Source organism: Loxodonta africana, chromosome 23 (assembly GCF_030014295.1).
Source record: "Loxodonta africana isolate mLoxAfr1 chromosome 23, mLoxAfr1.hap2, whole genome shotgun sequence".
Lineage (NCBI taxonomy): Eukaryota > Metazoa > Chordata > Mammalia > Proboscidea > Elephantidae > Loxodonta > Loxodonta africana.
The window spans coordinates 74,393,903-74,413,768 of NC_087364.1; the positions used below are offsets into that span (position 1 = coordinate 74,393,903).

The 19,866-nt window shown below is 39.3% G+C and overlaps 1 protein-coding gene across 2 annotated transcripts in view; it reads right to left on the reverse strand.

The window, feature by feature from the left end:
• Positions 1-19,866, reverse strand: part of VEPH1 (ventricular zone expressed PH domain containing 1) — a 251,398-nt gene that overhangs the window by 215,262 nt on the left and 16,270 nt on the right. For both annotated transcript variants that reach the window (XM_003416131.4, XM_003416132.4), the window contains exon 2: positions 9,945-10,160. In XM_003416131.4, the coding sequence (XP_003416179.1) occupies positions 9,945-10,160 (216 nt within the window). The remainder of the gene's footprint in view (positions 1-9,944; positions 10,161-19,866) is intronic.

Below are 19,866 nucleotides of genomic sequence, written 5' to 3' on the forward strand. Positions count from 1 at the left end.
AGCCTTGGAAATGCGATGGGGCAGTTCTCTATCTTACAGTGCTGCTGTGAGTGGTAACCACTCAGGGCAATGGCTTTGGTTAACAAGGCAGCAGGTCTCAGTGAGCCGGGGTGTGTTCCAGTCTTCTCTCAGTTCATGCCACTTTCTTGTGGTCATGAACTGAGGAACACATACTGAGGCCTACTCCCGGGGGAAGTGTAGCTGCTAAGGAAGCCGGGGGGCACTCACATCTCCTAAGCCTGCATATTCACTCATTCAGTAAATATTATTTGAGCACCTACTAAGTGCTAGGCACTGTTCTGGGTGCTGGGGATAAGCCAGTGAATAAAACAGACCTTATGTTTTGAGGAGAGAGGAGGAAGGCAATAAACGATGGCTATAATAAAGAATTAAACTATATATCTTTTAGCAAGTGCCGAGTGCTATTTTACAGTCTCCTGCAGATGATGATAATAGTTGTAAAACCTAAATGTTTTATGATTTGTTCATTTAATCCTCACAACAAGCTCACGAGACAGCTACTGTCATCATTTACTTTTTACAGATGAGCAAATTAAGGCCCAGAAAGATAAATTTGCCCAAGGTCATACAGCAAGTAAATGGTAGAGCTGGGATTGCTTGTTGAATATTAAACTTCTAGGTTAACATAACCAATACTGGCTCTTACTGCTGCAAAGGAAATGCTCTCAAAACTGAGGCACTTCGCATGCAATGCCAGCTGGGGGCAGAGTTTGAATCTTCACACACCATTAACCGGGAAAGAGGAACATGAGCGGATGGAAGTGTGGAATCAGGGGGAACGGCCAGTGGATCCTTCCCCTTTGGAGAGGGGAAATGGACAGATACTTCCTGATTTCCGACAGCTGATTTGGGGATTGTTTCTATTCCCTCCCCAAGCCCAGAAAAACTCCTCTGGCTGTCTCTCCTCTTCCTACATAACAAAAAATGAGAGCAGAGATGGGGAAGAGGTAGAATGACAGATCTGCCGAGGGATTTGGTTAAAGAGAGGCAGTCTGCTGTGACCAGCAGAGCGAGAATGGAGCCTGGCTCTCAGTCTTTGTGAGGGTTGATTGGGCTGTCAATTCTCTAGAGCTTTATTCTAGCACATCAGTTATGTCAATTTAATTTTCTTCAACACTTTCCAGCTTTGCATTTATCTAGAACAGCAAAGAATATTGAATATACCGCGGACTGCCAGAAGAACAAACAAGTCTGTCTTGGAAGAAGTACAACCAGAATGCTCCTGAAAAGGGAGGATGGCGAGACTTCATCTCACGTACTTTGGACATGTTATCAGGGGGGACTACTCCCTGGAGAAGGACATCATGCTTCGTAAGGTAGAGGGCAGTGAAAAAGAGGGAGACCCTCAACAAGGTAGATTGACATGGTGGCTGCAGCAATGGGCTCAAACATAGCAATGATTGTGAGGATGGCGCAGGACCAGGCGGTGTTTTATTCTTTTGTACCTGGGGTGGCTACGAGTTGGAACTGACTTGACAGCACCTAACAACGATAGAATGTAATACGTACCTTGTGGGAATGGAATATCTTCCCTTTCAGGATTTTTCCAAGGGCAAAGAAATGGGCATTAGTTGACTCCATATAGAAACCTGGTCAGAGGAAGCTGTTAACCCTAGATAAGCCATGGTTTGGAAAATGTACTTCAAGATAATGGCTAGACCATGAACGGAGAGTATTTCTATTATAAAATATTGTCTTCATGTGCAACCTCTCCCCACCCCCAGCACTTTATCATTGTCCTTAATTTTGCTTAGTCTTCCATTGTGTGACTATACTGTAATTTGTTTATCTATTCATACATTGATGGGCATCTTAGTTGTTTCCATCTTTTTGCTGTTGTGAACAGTGCTGTAATGAACATGGGTGTGCATATATCTGTTTGTGTGAGGGCTCTTATTTCTCTAAGATATATTCCAAGGAGTGGGATTGCTGGATAGTATGATACTTCTATTTCTAGCCTTTTAAGGGAGCACCAAATTGATTTCCAAAGTAGTTGTGCCATTTTACATTCCCACCAGCAGTGCATAAGTGTTCCAGTCTCCCCACAACCTCTCCAACATTTATTATTATTATTTTTTGGATTAATGCTAGCCTTGTTGGGGTGAAATGGTATCTCACTGTAGTTTTGATTTGCATCTCTCTAATTTTTTTAATGGCTAATGATCGTGAGCATTTCCTCATGTATCTGTTAGCCACCTAAATGTCTTCCTTGGTGAAGTGTCTGTTTATATCCTTTGCCCATTTTTCAATTGGGGTATTTGTCTTTTTGTTGTCGAGGTTTTGCAGTATGTTATAGATTTTAGAGATCAGACCCTGATTGGATGTGTCATAGCCAAAAATTTTTTCTCAGTCTGTAGGTCATCTTTTCACTCTTTTGGTGAAGTCTTTGGATGAGCATAAGTGTTTGATTTTTAGGAGCACCCAGTTATCTAGTTTCTCTTCTGGTATTTGTGCATTGTTAGTTATGTTTTGTATTCTGTTTATGCCATGTATTAGGGCTCTTAGCTTTGTTCTTATTTTTTCTTCCATGATCTTTTTTATTTTAGATTTCATATTTAGGTCTTTGATCCATTTTGAGTTAGTTTTGGTGCATGGTGTGAGGTATGGGTCTTGTTTCAGTTTTTTGCAGATAGATATCCAGTTATGCTAGCACCATTTGTTAAAGAGACTGTCTTTTCCCCATTTAACAGACTTTGGGCCTTTGCCAAATACTAGCTGCTCACAGGTCGATGACTTTACATCTGGATTCTCAATTCTGTTCCATTGGTCTATGTATCCATTGTTGTACCAGTACCAGGCTGTTTTGACTACCGTGGTGGTATAATAGGTTCTAAAATCAGGTAGTGTGAGGCCTCCACTTTGTTCTTCTTCAGTAATGTTTTACTTATCTGGGGCCTCTTCCCTTTCCATGTGAAGTTGGTGATTTGTTTCTCCATCTCGTTAACAAATGTCATTGGAGTGTGGATCTGGACTGCATTGTATCTGTAGATTGCTCTGGGTAGGATTGACATTTTCACAATGTTGAGTCTTCCTATCCATGAGCAAGGTATTTTTTCCACTCACATAGGTCTCTTTTGGTTTCTTGCAGTAGTGTCTTATAGTTTTCTTTGTATAGGTCTTTTACATCTCTGGTTAGGTTTATTCCTAAGTATTTTATCTCCTTGGGGGTTACTGCAAATGGTATTGATTTGGTAATTTCCTCTCTGAAGTTTTTTTTGTTGGTGTAGAGGAATCCAGCTGCTTTTTGTATGTTTATCTTGTATCCTGATACTTTACTAAAATCTTCTATTAGTTCCAATAGTTTTCTTGAGGATTCTTTGGGATTTTCTGTATATAAGACCATATCATCTTCAAATAGGGATCCTTTTACTTCTTTCTTACTGATTTGGATGCCCTTTATTTCTTTTTCTAGCCTAACTGCTCTGGCTAGGACCTCCAGCACAATGTTGAATAAGAGTGCTGATAAAGGGCATCCTTGTCAGGTTCCTGTTCTCAAGGGCACTGCTTTCAGACTCTATCCATTTAGGACGATGTTGTCTGTTGGCTTTGTCTAAATGCCCTTTATTATATTAAGGAATTTCCCTTCTATTCCTATTTTCCTGAGAATTTTATCATGAATCGGTGTTGGTCTTTGTCAAACACCTTTTCTGCATCAATTGATAAGATCTTTTGGTTCTTATCTTTTGTTTTACTTATGTGATGGATTACATTGATTGTTTTTCTAATGTTGAACCATTCCTGCACACCTGGTATGAATCCCACCTGGTCATGGTGAATTATGTTTTTGATATATGGTTGAGAAGTCTATTGGCTAGAATTTTGTTGAGGATTTTTGTGTCTATGTTCATGAGCGATATTGGTCTGTAATTTTCTTTTTTTGTTGTGTCTTTACCTGGTTTTGGTATCAGAGTTATGCTGGCTTCATAGAACGAGTTCGGGTGTATTCCATCCATTTCTATGCTCGGAAATACCTGTAGTAGCGTGATGTTAACTCTTCTCTGAAAGTTTGGTAGAATTCTCCAGTGAAGTCATCAGGACCAGGGTTTTTTTTTGTTGGGTTTTTTTTTTTTTTTTTAATCTTTTCAGTCTCTTTTTGTTACAATTTTATTTAGTTTTTCTGCCTCTGTTTGTGTTAGTTTAGGTAGGCTATGTGTTTCTAGAAATTTGTCCATTTCTTCTAGGTTTCAAATTTGTTGAAGTACAATTTTTCATAGTATTCTGTTATGATTCTTTTCATTTCAGTTGGGTCTGTTGTGATATTGCCCATCTCATTTCTTTTTCAGGCTATTTGCTTCCTCTCCTGTTCTTCTTTTGTCAGTTTAGCCAATGGTTTATAGATCTTGTTGATCTCTTCAGAGAACTAGCTTTTGGTCTTGTTAACTCAGTTGTTTTTCTATTCTCTATTTCATTTATTTCTGCTCTAATTTTTGTTATTTCCTTTCTTCTTGTGCCAAGGGCTCCTTTTGCTGCTCTCTTTCTATTTTTTCAAGTTGTAGGGTTAATGTTTTGATTTTGGCCCTTTCTTCTTTATGGATGTGTGCATTTATTGCTGTAAGTTGATCTCTGAGCACTGCTTTTGCTGTGTCCCAAAGGTTCTTGTAGGATGTGTTTTCATTCTTATTTGATTCTGTAGATTTCTTTATTCTGTCCTTGATTTCTTCTATAACCCAGTAGTTTTTAAGCAAGGTGTTGTTCAGTTTCCATGTATTTGATTGTTTTTCCTTGCTTTTTCTGTTATTGATTTCTACTTCTATGGCTTTATGGTCAGAAAAGATGCTTTGTAATAATTTGATGCTTTGGTTTTCTGTTAAGGCTTGCTTTGTGGCCTAATATGTGGTCTAATTTGCAGAATGTTCCATGTACGTTGGAAAAGAAAGTATACTTGGCTGCTGTTGGGTGGAGTGTTCTGTATATGTCTATGAGATCAAGTTGGTTGATTGTGGCATTTAGATCTTCCGTGTCTTTATTGAGCTTCCTTCTAGATATTCTGTCCTTCACCGAAAGTGGTGTGTTAAGTCTCCTACTATTATTGTGGAGCTGTCTATTTCTCTTTTTAAAATTGTTTGTTTTATGTATTTTGGAGTCCTGTCGTTGGGTGCATAAATATTTATTATGGTTATGTCCTCCTGGTGTACTGACCCTTTAATCATTCTATAGTGTCCTTCTTATCCTTTGTGGTAGATTTTGCTTTAAAGTCTACTTTGTCAAAGATTAATATTCTACTCCTGCTCTTTTTTTATTGTCGTTTGCTTGATATATTTTTTTCCATTCTTTTTTAGTTTGTGTCTTTGAGACTAAGCTGTGTCTCTTGTAGGCAGCATATAGACGGATCGTGTTTCTTTATCTGTTCTGCCACTCTTTGTCTCTTTATTGCTGCATTTGGTCCATTTACATTCAGTGTAATTATAGATAGGTCTTTTTTTATGAGTTTAGCACTGTCATTTTAATACACTTATTTTGTGTGTTGTTGACAGTTTCTTTGTTCCACTTAATTTTCTTAATTTGCTGAGTCATTTTTCTTTATGTATTTTCTTTCCATCTTTTTCATTGTTGTTGATTTTGCATTTGTTGGGTCTTTAAGTTTTTCTTCTTTTTATTTTGATGTGTGGGATTGTTAGTTTCCCTTGTGGTTACCTTAATATTTACCTCTATTTTTCTAAGTTTAAACCAATCTTTTATTTGTTGATATCGCCTTGACTGCCTCACCATATGAAAGTGACTACATTATTTAGTCTTCTTTTTTGTTGTAATGTTGTCACCTTTTACATATTAATGTCTCTGCTTCCATATTTTCAGTGCATTATCTTTGATTTATTTTTCTGATTCCCTATCTGGGTTGATATCTGGTTGTTCCGTCCTGTGTTCTAGTCTTGGGTTGTTACCTAATGTAATTGATTTTTAACCAGAGGACTCCCTTTAGTATTTCTTGTAATTCTGGTTTGGTTTTTGCAAATTCCCTAAGCTTCTGTTTATCTGGAAATGCCCTAATTTTCCCATGATATTTGAGAGACAGTTTTGCTGAATATGTAATTCTTGGCTGGCAATTTTTCTCCTTCAAGGCTTTATACATGTCATCCCGTTGCCTTCTCGCCTGCTTGGTTTCTGCTGAGTAGTCAGAGCTTAGTCTTACTGACTTCTCTTTATGTGATTTGATATTGACTGTTGCTTCTGAGCCACCAATAAGTTATTATATTTCTTTATTTCATGTTTGCTTACTGTATCCTTGCTTCTTGTTTTGTTTTGATATGCCCAAATAGGCTGGCCATGTGAGGGACTTCGATCATTGGCATCTTTGAAGCTGTCACCAGGTGGTTAGAGCTGCTACTAGGTATGTGAGCCCAGGAGTCCGTTTACTTTTGTTGTGTGGATTCAGCTCAGGTATCCAGGTCGTTGGTCACTGAGTGCGTGGTGCAGGCTCTCACCTACAGGCCTAGACCAGCAGGGCTACGTAAGGGTGATTGGGGCAGGCACAGGTATCTGGCTGCATTAGGGGGTTATGTGCTGAGCAAGGTAGGGGGCTGACGGCTGCCTCCAAGTGCCTGAGTGGAAGGTGTGTCCCTGTTCCCTAGAGCACATAGGTGGGTGGACTTTGGACACACAAAGCTGTTGGCTGTAAGGACTGGGAGGCACTACTTATTCTCAGACCTCTGTTGCATGTGGCTAGGTGGAGTGGGTGAAGCTACCAGTCCTCACGCCATCGATGTGGGTATGTGAGGACCCTGCTTAATGAGTAGGGTGGTATCAAATGTCACGAATCTGCCACTCCCCCTTAGCTGTTGCAGTTGAAAATGGGCTTCAGGTATGGACCCTGTTGTACTATGCTAATGAGGACCTATGCTGTTGAAATGGGCCCACGCAAGTCTAGGCAGGGGTGAAAGGCATTCAAAGTCCCTGGACCCTTTATGCCTGGACCTAGGCAAAGGGCTGTGTCTGCTCTGAGGTCCTGGTTTAGGAGAGCTGGCAGGTTATTTTTTCCTGTTTGTTATTTATATGTTAATTTGTTCTCTCTCCATAGCTGGGAGAATGGCTTGGGGCCCACAACCGAGAGGTCCCACTTTCAGTCCAGGAGGTGCAGCAATCATTGAAGCTGGACCAGGCCTGGAGCAGAGCTGGGAGGTGGCAGGTAAATGGAAAAAAAAAAAAATTTTTTTTTTTTTTTTTTTTTTGTGGAGTGTGGTAATTCTCAGAAGGGGAAGGATTTTTTTTGGTCCCACACAGTAGTTTAGATGCTTTCCTTTCCCCGGTTCTGCAGGCTTGTGCAGCCTCTTCGCCAATCAGTTTTTCCTGATGTGGAAAATGCATCCCGAGGGTTCCTGCTAGCCTCAGCCCACACGTGCACTGGCCGATCCAGCCTGCAGGGTGCTGGCCAGGTCGGGTCTGGCAAATGCTCACTGCTTCTGAACTCTCTCTCCCTCCCCGCTGCCGCTCATCCTGACTCCTCAACTTTGTCTTTGATGTTCAGGGCTCCTAGATTGGCATATATAATCAATCTACTTGTTTTTTCAGGTCTTTGTTGTACAAGAGACCACAGGAAGCATTTGACTACTCTGCCATCTTGGCCTGGCTCTCTTTTTCTTTTTACCAAAAAAACCAAACCCAGTGCCGTCGAGTCAATTCTGACTCATAGCGACCCTACAGGACAGAGTAAAACTGCCCCATAGAGTTTCTAAGGGCTGCCTGGTAGATTTGAACTGCCGACCCTTTGGTTAACAGCTGTAGCACTTAACCACTACACCAACATATAACAAAATATTAGAATTTGGGGCATTCTGGAAGCTCAGTTTGCTTATAACTCTCTGACTTTGGTCTTGTTTCATGAATCTGGATGTTTGGACAAGCTGTTTTTCCTGCTTGGAATGTCCTCTTGTTCCACCTTGCCTATCTGGTGAAATTTCTACTCATTGTTCAGAACCCTTTCCAAATATGCCTGCTCTGACTCTCTAGAACTGTGCTAACACTGTAGCCACTAGCCACAAATGACTACTGAGCCCCTAAAATGTGATTAGTCCAAAGTGAGATGTGCTAAATACACCCCAGATTTCTAAGACTTGTATGAAAAAAAAGTAAAATATCGAATTAATAATTTTTATGTTGATTATACATTGATATGATAATTTTTAATATATTGGATTAAATAAAGTACATTATTAAAATTAATTTCATCTCTTTCTTTCTACTTTGTTCTATGGAGCTACCAGAAAATTTAAAATTTGTTATGCGGCTTGTGTTTGTGGCTTGCCTTATGTTTCTACTGGACTCCCAGCTCCAGAGCTGAACCAATCGTACCCAAACAGCAGCGGGAACTGGTGCGTATTGCTGACATGTGGAGATCTCCCCGAATTCCTGTAGAAGCACTTTGGAATAACACAACCTTCTTCTCATAACAATATACAAACCAAACCAAACCCATCGTCATCGAGTTGATTCCAACTTATAGTGACCCTACAGGACAGAGTAGAACTGCCCAATAGGGTTTCCAAGGAGTGGCTAGTGGATTCGAACTGCCAACCTTTTGGTTAGCAGCTAAGCTCACAACCACTGTGCCACAATGACATATTCAAGATAATCAGGAAAAGCATATGTATTAGATTTTTGGTGCTTTTTCCAAGGAACATTAGGCTTTTGTCAGTTTTGTGAAACTCCCATTTCCCATTCTTCTAATTCTGGGAACAAAGGAAAAACTGTGCAGTCTTTTGCTCAGTTGACCAGTCCCTGAACTGAGCAGACAGATTGGCATATGTCCCAGTTAAGAATGGACAAGTGGGTAGAAAAAGAAAAAAGGAGGAGGAAAAGGAAGAGGAGAAGAGAGGAAGCTAACACTAGCTAACATTAGCTGCCACATAGTGCTAACCACTTCAACATACCCAGACTTTATGAACATAAATGCCGTGCTGGGGGTAGAAAGAGGAAAAGAAGTTCCGTGGTCAAGTAAGACTGGAAAATGCTGTTTGGGGTGGGGAGGGAAAAAGGGGTTCTGTGGTTAAGTCATATCGGAAAATACGGGACTAAATAAAGTCCATCAGCTCTCTTTATTGCAGGACTTTTCTGAGCCTTTAATATGGTATAAGAACCCTGGTGGCGCAGTGGTTAAAGCACTGGGCTGCTAACCAAAGGATTGGTGGTTCAAACCTACCAGCTGGCTCTGTGGGAGAAAGATGTGGCAGTCTGCTTCCTTAAAAGTTTACAGCCTTGGAAACCCTATGGGGCAGTTTTACTCTGTCCTGTAGGGTCCCTATGAGCTGAAATTGACTTGACTGCAGTGGGTAAAATTCTATGAAGCTTTGACAGTTAGCTCAAGAGGGAAAAATTGAATTCAGTGCTTCTCAATGATTTGACCACAGAACTATTTTTTTGAGAAATACCTATCAACATTATTGATTGGTAAAATTTATCATAGACAATGTCATTTAATCTGCATTTTACAGGGAGGAAATGGTAGTTTAGGAAGTTAAATGATTTTCCCAACATTATTCAGCTGGCGCATAGCTGAGCCAAAATTCTGAATTCATGCTTACACCAGAAGAAGGAAGTTAAATGCGATCAGAGCAGGCAAATACCGTTATATTGGAGAATTCACCATACATACAGAAATACACTTAAAAATGACCTAATCCTTCTTTCTACATTTCCCAAGCTCAATGCCATTCAGTTTAGATTCTACCTCCTCTTTGATCTCCTTGGACCAAAGAGGTCTTGTCTTCTGAATATCCCAGGCTTCCTCATTTGGCTCTTGGCCTGTATTGCTTTATTGTTAGTTTTATACATACGTGTCTCATCTCTGCACTTCGATTGAGCTTGCTGTGAATGCCCCACAGTGTGCCTTACATATAGACAGACATATTGCTTCTTAGTTCATGAACATCGCGTGTTCATATAAGCTGCCAAGCCATTGCCAAATAGCCTGACATCGAACACTGACATACCTGTAAAATGCAACTCGTGATATCAGATGCGATTTTTGCATGGGGAGTGTCTTCATCTTTCCTAGAGGGTCTCAGATTGTGTTCCAAGCAGGAGTCCCACAGCGCCACAAGGGCCTTTGCATGCTTTTCAATTGACTTGGTCTCTCTGATGGCTGTTGTGATTCGCGTGATACAGATTTCAACCACTGCCTGGTCATTGTTGTTGGTTTGGTAATCCTGTTTGGAAAGAAAACCTTCACGTTAAATAATACTCTAGAAAGTTATCCTTCAAAGGGCCCACGCAACACAAACTCCATCGCTTAGAAGATGCGTATGCCAAGCTCCACACTAAGTGGTGAAGCTGTAAAGCCCACTTCAACGAGGGCCTTCTTCCTTGGAGGGCTTAATCTCATGGAAGAGGCAGACGTGCAAACATCTAAGATGGAACAGGTCTGGGCCGTCACAGATACACAGACAGGGAGCAGTGAGACTCCACAGAGCTAATTATTCACTTGCATATGGGTTTCATCTTCTAACCAGTTCAATTCCTAAGTCCATGACATGTCAGTGTTGACTTTTTACTCTGACATTTCAGTAACTTCTTTGAAATGTTTCAAATTTCCCTTCAACTACCCGACATAAACTTTATCTCTTTATGTACTCACTAAGCCTGTTGCTGACAAGTCAATTCTGGCTCGTAGTGACCTAGAGGACAGAGTAGAACTGCCCCATTGGGTTTCCAAGGAGTGGCTGGTAGATTCAAACTGCTGACTTTTGGTTAGCAGCCAAGCTCTAAACCACTGTGTCACCAGGGCTCCACGTCAACACTAGAACACATTTCATCCTTCTGTCTCCAACTCAACTAACTACCAAATCCATTTTAGCTTTCCCCAAAGTTTCCTTCCACTCCGTTATCTTAGTTCTCCCTCAAACACCTAATCATCTATTTTTGAGAGATAATACGACCCTTCAAAAAATCTAAACGTGAAAAACAGACCCACTTAATTTTGGGATTTAATTCGGAAATTGGTTTTGACTGTGAACTCCACGTCATGTATCGACGGCTGAAAACAAAGCAGCAAAGCACTGGAACCTTAGGCCCTCCTGTGTGAGCAGAGGTGGAAAGGGTGGGACTCCCAGCCCAAGCAAGCTCGCGTCTAATGGCCTTTTTTACTATTATAACTGATCCTGCAGAAACCTCTTGTGTGTGAAGACTCTCCACGTTGTAGATTATTTGTAGCCTAGATTCTCCAGGAGTAGAAATTTTGGACGAATGACAGGAACATTGTTAAGGCCCCTGATGATGGTGCTAAACTATTTTCCAGAAAGCCCTTACTAATTTATACTTCCATCCGCTGTGTAAAAACATACTCTCACCACTACAGCCTTGCAAGAACAGAGCTTTTACACTTTTTCTAATTTGATCGGAGAAAAACAGTGTGTTGTCTGTTTTATTTGGCATCTCCTTGATCAGGTAAGAGGTTGAGGCTGGCATTTTTTGGTGGGGCTGAGGGGGTGAGATAGATATATTTCACAATGTTTAGGAAGTATTCCTTTAATCCTATTTTATTAATTTTAAAATCAAGAATGAATGTTGAATTTCGGTTAAATACCTCTTCAGCATCTGCAGATGCATGGTTTTTCCCCATAGAGCTATTAATGTGATAAACCATCGTAACAAAATTCCTAATGTTCCTTTGAATTCCTGTGTATCCTGCATATCCATTTGCTCATGATAAATTTTATTTTAATGTGTTACTGGACTCTATTTATGCTTTATTTTTAAAAATTTGCATCAATATTTGAGGGATTGGTCTCTGTCAAGTTTAAGCATCAATTTTATGCTAGTTTCATGACATTTTAGAAGATTTAAACTCCCTCTAGCAAGTTATGGAAACCCTGGTGGCGTAGTGGTTAAGAGCTACGGCTGCTAACCAAAAGGTCGGCAGTTCGAATCTACCAGCTGCTCCTTGGAAACCCTATAGGGTAGTTCTACTCCGTCCTGTAGGGTTGCTATGAGTGAAAGCCGACTCTACGGCAACAGGTTTGGTTTGGTTTTTGACAGCAAGTTCTGGAAACCATGGGGGCATAGTGGCTGAGAGCTACGGCAGCTAACCAAAACAGCGGCACTTCAAATCCCCAGCCCCTCCTTGGAAACCTAGGGGGCAGTTCTACTCTGTCCTGTAGGGTTGCTATGAGTCGGAACTGATTTGATGGCAACGGGTTTGGTTTTGGTTTTACAGTATTAATATAAAATCCCTGGGTGGTACAAATAGTGCGTTCAACCACTGACATAAAAGTTGGCAGTTTGAACCCACCCAGTGGTGCCACAAATGAAAGGCCTGGCAACCTGCCTGTGTAAAGACTGCCACCAAGAAAACCCCATGGAGTGACTCTATTCTGTAACACGTGGGGTCGCCAGGAGTCAAAAGGGACTTGATGGCAGTGGGTAGTAGTCGTAGTATCACATGTTGCCGTCAAGTCACTTCCGACTCATAGCGACCCTACAGGACAGAGTAGAACTGCCTCATAGGGTCTCCAAAGAGCGGCTGGTGGATTCGAACTGCCAACCTTTTGTTTAATGCTCCCATCTTCTCAGTTTTGTAGTTTCCGAATCATTTTACTGAATATACATCTTGTTCGCTGGATTTTGCCTTGTGATCCAATCTCAAATCCTTTTCTTTTAACAGATGAGTTGCTGCCTTTATATGAAATGATAGATGTATTTGGTCCCAGATGTGCCGAATTATTCTATGTTATGCTTTCTTTTCTACATGAAACATTTTATGATTATTTTTAATAATATTTTATTGTGGTTTTGGTGAAAGTTTACACAGCAAATTAGGTTCCCATTTGACAATTTCTATACAAATTACTCAGTGACATTACATTTTATTTCACATTGAGTCAACATTCTCTTTAATTGTGTTCTGGTTGTTCCGTTTCCAGTGCTCTAGTTTCCCTGCGCCCCATCTTCTCATCTTTGCTTTAGAATAATTGTTGACATTTTGATCTCGTATAGATGGTTTTTTAATGAAACACTGTACTCACAGGTAATATCCTTTATTTTGTGTGCCAATCTGTTGTTTCGCTAAAAGGTGACCGCAGAGGGTAGTTTCGGTTCAAGGTTTAAAGAATATCTCAGGGTGATAGTCTCTGGGAAACCTCTAGTCTCAACTGGTCCACTAAGTGTGGACTTTTTAAGAATTTCGTTTTGTTCCACATTTTTGTCCCATTCTGTCAGGGTCCATCTGTTGTGGCCCTGATCAGAATGGTTGCTGGTGTTAGCAGGGCACTATCTAGTTCTTCTGGTCTCAGGTAGAAGAGGCCGTGGCTTGTGTAGGGTATTAGCCCTATAGACTAGTTTCTTCTCTGAGACTTTGGCTTCCTTCTTTCTCTTTTGCTCCTGATGAGTAGAGACCAACAGCTGTATCTTAGATGGCTGCTCACAAGCTTTTAAGACCCTACATGCTACTCACTTCACTAGGTTGTAGAACGTGAACTTTGTGGTGCCAATTGACTGAGTTGTCCCATGAGACTAAGGTCCTAAGCCTTCAGACCCAGAAAACCAATCTCAGAATGTATTTGGTTATGTCTTTCTTTCTCTGAAGGGTCATCCCAATTCTGGAGCTCCTTGAAACTGGCTTATGCCCTTTGCCACGACTGCATCACAGTTCCAGTTCTCCTTCTGCTCAGTTCTGCTTCATTCACTCCCTCACAGCCATTGATCCTGAGAGCATTCCCCTACAAATTTCTTGCATCAAAATTACCTTTTCAGAATTCATTTTCCTGGGAACTCAACTGCAACAGTTTACATAGATGACATGGAGAAACGTAGGAAACCATGTCCAAGCAAGAGTTTGACAATACATGTCAAAGAGATTTCCGCTTGTTTGAAACAAGCTTTAATAAAAGCTGAAGGTGCCACCCAGTGAAAGCATGTGACATACACATGTGTCTTGGTTCATGAACATTGAAACTCAACTTCTCTGCTAAAAAGAATACTGGATTCTCAGAGAATTCTGAAGAAAGTGCTTTGGAATGAGGTCGAGGTGTGCAGGATGGAGTCAGAGAGATGGTTAACCATAAAGGGTAAATTCTAAGATTTCTGACTACAAAACTTAAACAACTGTCCGTAGGATAAATCGCTTCAAACTGATCATAATTTCCACTGCTATAGTAATATACTGGGTATAGGTGTACCAGTTAGGAACACTGATGTTACTCTGAACCGCTTTACTAAAAACTAAAGAGATTTTTTCAACTTGAAAAACTATATATTCAAATTCTTATGTATCACATGAAAAAAATTCTCTAAAAATGAGATTTTTCTCCAGAAAGAGGGAAAACCTGAAAAAGCTGTTAACTGCTTTCCTCAGCAAGTATTCAAAAAGACAAACAAGGAACTGTTTTAACAATAATTGAATAGTTTGAGACTCTTTGGTGAGGAAGTCAGCTTTGCAATTAAGGTTTTCTTGATTGGCATATAGGAAACACCCTGTTCTCATGAAATATAAATGCACAAACATGTTTATTTTCAAGCTCAACATTGGGTCAGTACCCATGCGTATTAAAATCAGCAGCTTCTAAAGACCAGATCTAATTAGTGTCAAGCCAGGTTTAGAGATTCATTCTCATAGTGACCTGATCATTGTCAATTTTAAAGTAATTTCTCCTAAAGTGGCCAAATCCAAAAAACCAAACCCGTTGCCATGGAGTCAATTCTAACTCACAGCGAGCGATGCTATAGGACAGAGTAGAACAGACCCATAGGGTTTCCAAGGAGCAGCCGGTGGATTTGAACTGCCGACCTTTTGGTTAGTAGCCAAGCTCTTAACCACTGTGCCACCAGGGATCCCCTGAAGTGACAGAGATGTCTAGCTGAAGGAGTAGGACAATGAAAAGCCTCATCACAGGCTGATCACTCCCATTCAGCCAGAGGAACCACCCCACATCAGCATCCGCCAGCCTTTTGTCACCTTTCTCTGTGCTGTAAACAGTCTTTAGGAAATGGCCCACTGCCCAAAGGGAATACGGAACACGTGAAGTAAAATAGTGGCCAGAGAGCAGTTTTGGTGTGGGAGAGAAGAGGGGCACCTTAATACAGAGGACGTGGTGATTTATCCCTCCTTTAGAGGCAAGGTTGCACAATGGTTAAGCGCTCGGCTGCTAATTGAAAGATTGGCCATTCAAACTCACCTGGCAGCTCCATGGGAGAAAGACCTGGCAATTAGCTTCCATAAAGATTACAGCTTAGAAAACCCGGTGGGGCAATTCTACCCCGTCACATGGTATCGCCATGAGACAAAATACACTCAACAGCACCTAACAACAACAACAACCTTCAGAAGCAGCGTAACGTAGTGATGAAGAGCAGGGACTCTGGGGCAGATTGCCCGTGGCCAGACAGAGCTCTACTTTTTACCAGCCTTCGACCTTGGGCAATCACTCACCTCTCCGTGCCTCAGTTTCCCAGCCCTTATAATTGGAATATTATTAATACCTACCTCCTGGGATTATTGTGAGGATTGAATGAGTTAATATATATAAAGACTTTATAACAGTGCCTGGCACATAGTAAGTGCTGTATAAATGTTAGCTATTATTACTCTTAATATTTTCCTTCAATAATAAAAACTAGTCTTGGGTTTTATAACTCTAAAAGCTAGTCTTGGGTTTATAACACTCAATGAGTAACAAATATGTCCTGGTATGGCTGCTATTTCACAATCACTTCGTAAAGTACAGCACAGAAAGACCACAGCATTATTCCCCTCTTACAGTTACATTCTGCTTTGGCAACAGTACTAACGACACTTTGTATCACTCTTTCCACTTTTAAAAGCACACATACACACGTTATCTGTTTGTTCTGTCATTCTCAGAATCTCCAAAGCCAAGGCAATAACAACAACAACAATAACATGTGGTCCCAGAGCTGGTAATACCATGGGGGTCCCTGTGGTGTTACATAAAACTACTAAACATAAGCAACATAAGAATTTTATGCTTATGTAGCAAACATGAAACTATTCTGGGGGAGAGGGGGAGGTGACACACTCAACCCAAGTCATTCAATATCCACACAAGTAAAATCCTATTTAAGCTAAACTCAAATTCCAAAATTATAAAACACTCAAGGAAATAAACCAATATGAGCATATGCCAGAAGATAAAACATACCAAAAAAAGAAAAGAAAAAGAAACCAAACTCATTGCCGTCAAGTGGATTCCAACTCAAAGTGACCCCACAGAACAGAGCAGAACTGCCCCCCCGGGCTTCTAAGGAGCAGCTGGTGGATTCAAATTGCTGACCTTTTGGTTAGCAGCTGAGCTCCGAACCACTGCGCCACCAGGGCTCCACTTTAGACAAAGTTATTATAATATATTAAATATAAATGCTGTCAATGATAAGATCTACCATTATTTTATGTATTATGAAGAAGCAAAGGATGACAGTTAAATTATGAATTACATCATGTTTTAAAGAGCATCTTACACAAAACATGAATTGATTGTATTAATCTCTTATTGCTTTGAAATTTCTTATATTTACTCCAAGGAAATTAGCTGTTTCTTCTACTTTCAGTTGCATTACTTATTGTAGCATAATAAGTAATATTTTCCAAATATTTCAGTGACAAAAAGCTATATTCTTTTTTAAGTTCTATAAAGATCTCAATTATTGCTTTGCAAGAAAATGTGGAATTTCTGTTATTCCTCCAATAATGAATATTTGGTTCACCAACACTAAATTTATACCTTGATATTTGTGTCCATGCCTTTCTGCATGCATAATAAGTTTTTATTTCAGTGACATATTATAGCCTAATTTTGAAAATATTTTAAATAGATATTTAATTCAACATTGGTAGTAACAACATCAAAATATATCAGTTATCACAATAAATGTAATTTGACTAAATTTACTAACAAAAAGACAGAAATTTTCAGTTTGGATTTAAAGACAAAAGTCTACCTATGTGGTATTTGAAAATTATACTTAAGTGATAAGGACACAGGAAGGTAGAACACATTTTAAATAATAATAATAATATAAAATAAAACAAAGAGAGAAAATAGGCAGTTACTACCCCGAAGAAAATAGGCAAAAATTATTAGGAATAAAGACAATCAGCGTATAATAGTAAAGGGAAAATTCTTCAAGAAATAATAATTCTAAACTTGTATGAACATAATAAAAAAGCCTCTAAATTTACAAGGCAAACTTGACAAAATTATAAGGAGAAATTGACAAATTCAAAATTACAGGGGGAAATTTTAAGACATCTCTCTTAGTGATTTGCAATTCAAACAAACCCAAATTTATGGAGGATAGAGATGATTTTAACAATATCATTAATAAGAGTGCTCTAATCAACATACTTAATATCCTACACCCAGTAATTAGAGAATGAGCCTTCCTGTCAAGCACACACGAAACATCTGGAGAGGAAGTTCAGTGCAGTGGCTAGAACACAGTTCCTGAAGCCAAACTCTCCGGGCTTGGTTCTTGACTTTACTACTTGCTACTCATATTATCTTGGACGAGTTACATTATAATCTCTCTCCGTGCCTCAGTTTAAAAGAGAATAATATTAGAACACTTATCTTAAAAGTTTATTAAAAGGAATAGATACGTTAACATGTGAAAAGTTTTCTTACATAGAAAGTCCTAGGTAAGTATCATTGTTGTTGCTAGTTGCCATCAATTGTTGGTCTCTGGCTCATGGCGACACCAAGTATTAGCTATTTTTACTTTCACAAACTGACCATAAATTATGTTACAAAGCAAGTCTCAACCACTTCCAAACCATCAGTGCCGTGGAGCTCATATACTCTGACTCAATGCGCTTAAGTTTTAACTTAACAACAAAAAGTATTCTGGAAATTAAAAAAAAAACATACTTTTAAACTAATTATGAGTCAAAGATGAAATCACAATAAAAATAAGAAAATATTTAGAAGTCATAATCAATACACTATATCCCAAAATTTGTGGGGTGAAGCTAAGTAGTATAATAGAAAGAAATTTCTGGTTTTAAATGCTTATATTAGAAAAATAAGAAAGTAAAAAACTCGATAAGCTAATCATACGACTGAGAGAGTTAGAAAAAGAGTAGCAGAATAAAACCAGAAAATACAAAGGGAAAAAAATAAAGACAAAAAATAAATTAATAAAATAGAAAAAGGGATCATATATGGATGATCAATAGACAAAAAAGATGCTTAAAAAAATTAACAAAGTATATAAAGCTCTGAAAATATTAATAAAAGAAATCATCAATGAAAAAGGAGTATAAATACAGATGTAGCAGAAAACAGAAAATAATAATAATAACATAAACAATTTTATGCCAATAAATTTGAAAACTCAGAAAAAAATACTATTTCCTAGAAAACACATTTTATCAAAAGTGACTGAAGCAAAAAATCCCAGTTTTCCTTGAAGAAATTGAATCAGTGGTTTTATAATCTACTATTTAAAAAAAACTAATGGTGTCCAGATGGTTTTACAGCTTTCCATCAAATCTTCAAGAAACAGATCATCACAATCTTATAAAATTCTTACAGAGAATAGAAAACATGGAAACACTTCCCAATTCTTTTTATGAGACTGGTGTGTATAACCTTCATACTAAAACCTGGGAAGACAGTACAAGAAAAGGCAATATTATCGGCCAATCTCATATGTGAACATAGTTCCAAAAACTCCTTTAAAAATAGCAAACCAAATAAAGAGATGTGTTAGAATACGTGACAAACTCATTTTACCCCAGGAATGCAATAACGGTTTTATATTAGAAAACTCTATTTCTGTACTTCAGCACATTAACAGATTAAAGGGGAAAATATGGTTATCTCAAGAGAGCAGAAAAGTAGATGATAAAATTTTAAAAAATTCTTACAAAAACAGAAATAAAAAGGAACCTCCTTACTCTGACAAAGAGGAAGCCTAGAGGAAACGTCATACTTACAAGGAGAAATCAGAAAACTTCCCTTAAATAAAGAATAAGAAACAAACATCTGTTGCTACCCCTCATTCTATTCAACGTTGTTCTCAAGTGTTAGCCAGGATAATGAGGCAAAAAGATTAAATGAAAGGTATAAGGATTTAAGGATTGGAAAGGAAGAAACAAAACTGTCAATGTTTGAAGATAACAGTTTTAAACATAAAATTTTCACAAGAATGTGTTTCTCCCATTAAAAAAAAGTTCCCTTGACTCCTTCATCTCCTTCCCATGCCATCCCTTCTATGGACCTGTCCTTTTCTCTGCTCGTCTCTATAGAAAACCCTTGGAGTTGTCACCACTCACTTTCTGCAATTCCTGCAATTCCAACTCCAGCCAGACTTTCACTCCCAACGCATTCGATGACACTGCTCGTCAAATCACAGTGACCTTCACGTGCCTGAACCTAATTAATGGTCAGTTCTCAGTCCTCATCTCACCTGACCTATCAGCAGCATTTGACACGACTGTGTCCTTCCTGAAATTGTTTCTTCACTTGACTTTCAGGACATTGTGCTCTTCTGGCTTCTTCTTGCTTCACTAGCTCTCCCTTATCAGCCTGATTTATCTTATCTCTATCTCTACCGTCTACGGAGCCCTGGTGACTCAGTGGTTAAGACCTCAGGCAGCTAACCAAAAGGCTGGCAGTTTGGATCTACCAGCTGATCCTTGGAAACCCTATGGGTCAGTTCCACCCTGTCGTAGAGGGTCGCTAGGAGTAAGAGTTGACTCCACGACAATGGATTTTTTTTTTAATACCATCTTTTTTTTTTTTTATATGTCTACAGAGAGAGAGAGACATATAGATGGTATTAAAAAAAAAATCTGTATGTCTACACCCCCACGTGTCTGACACTTTGTCACACTGTGGGGGCTTGTGTGTTGCTGTGATGCTGGAAGCTATGCCACTGGTATTCAAATACCAGCAGGGT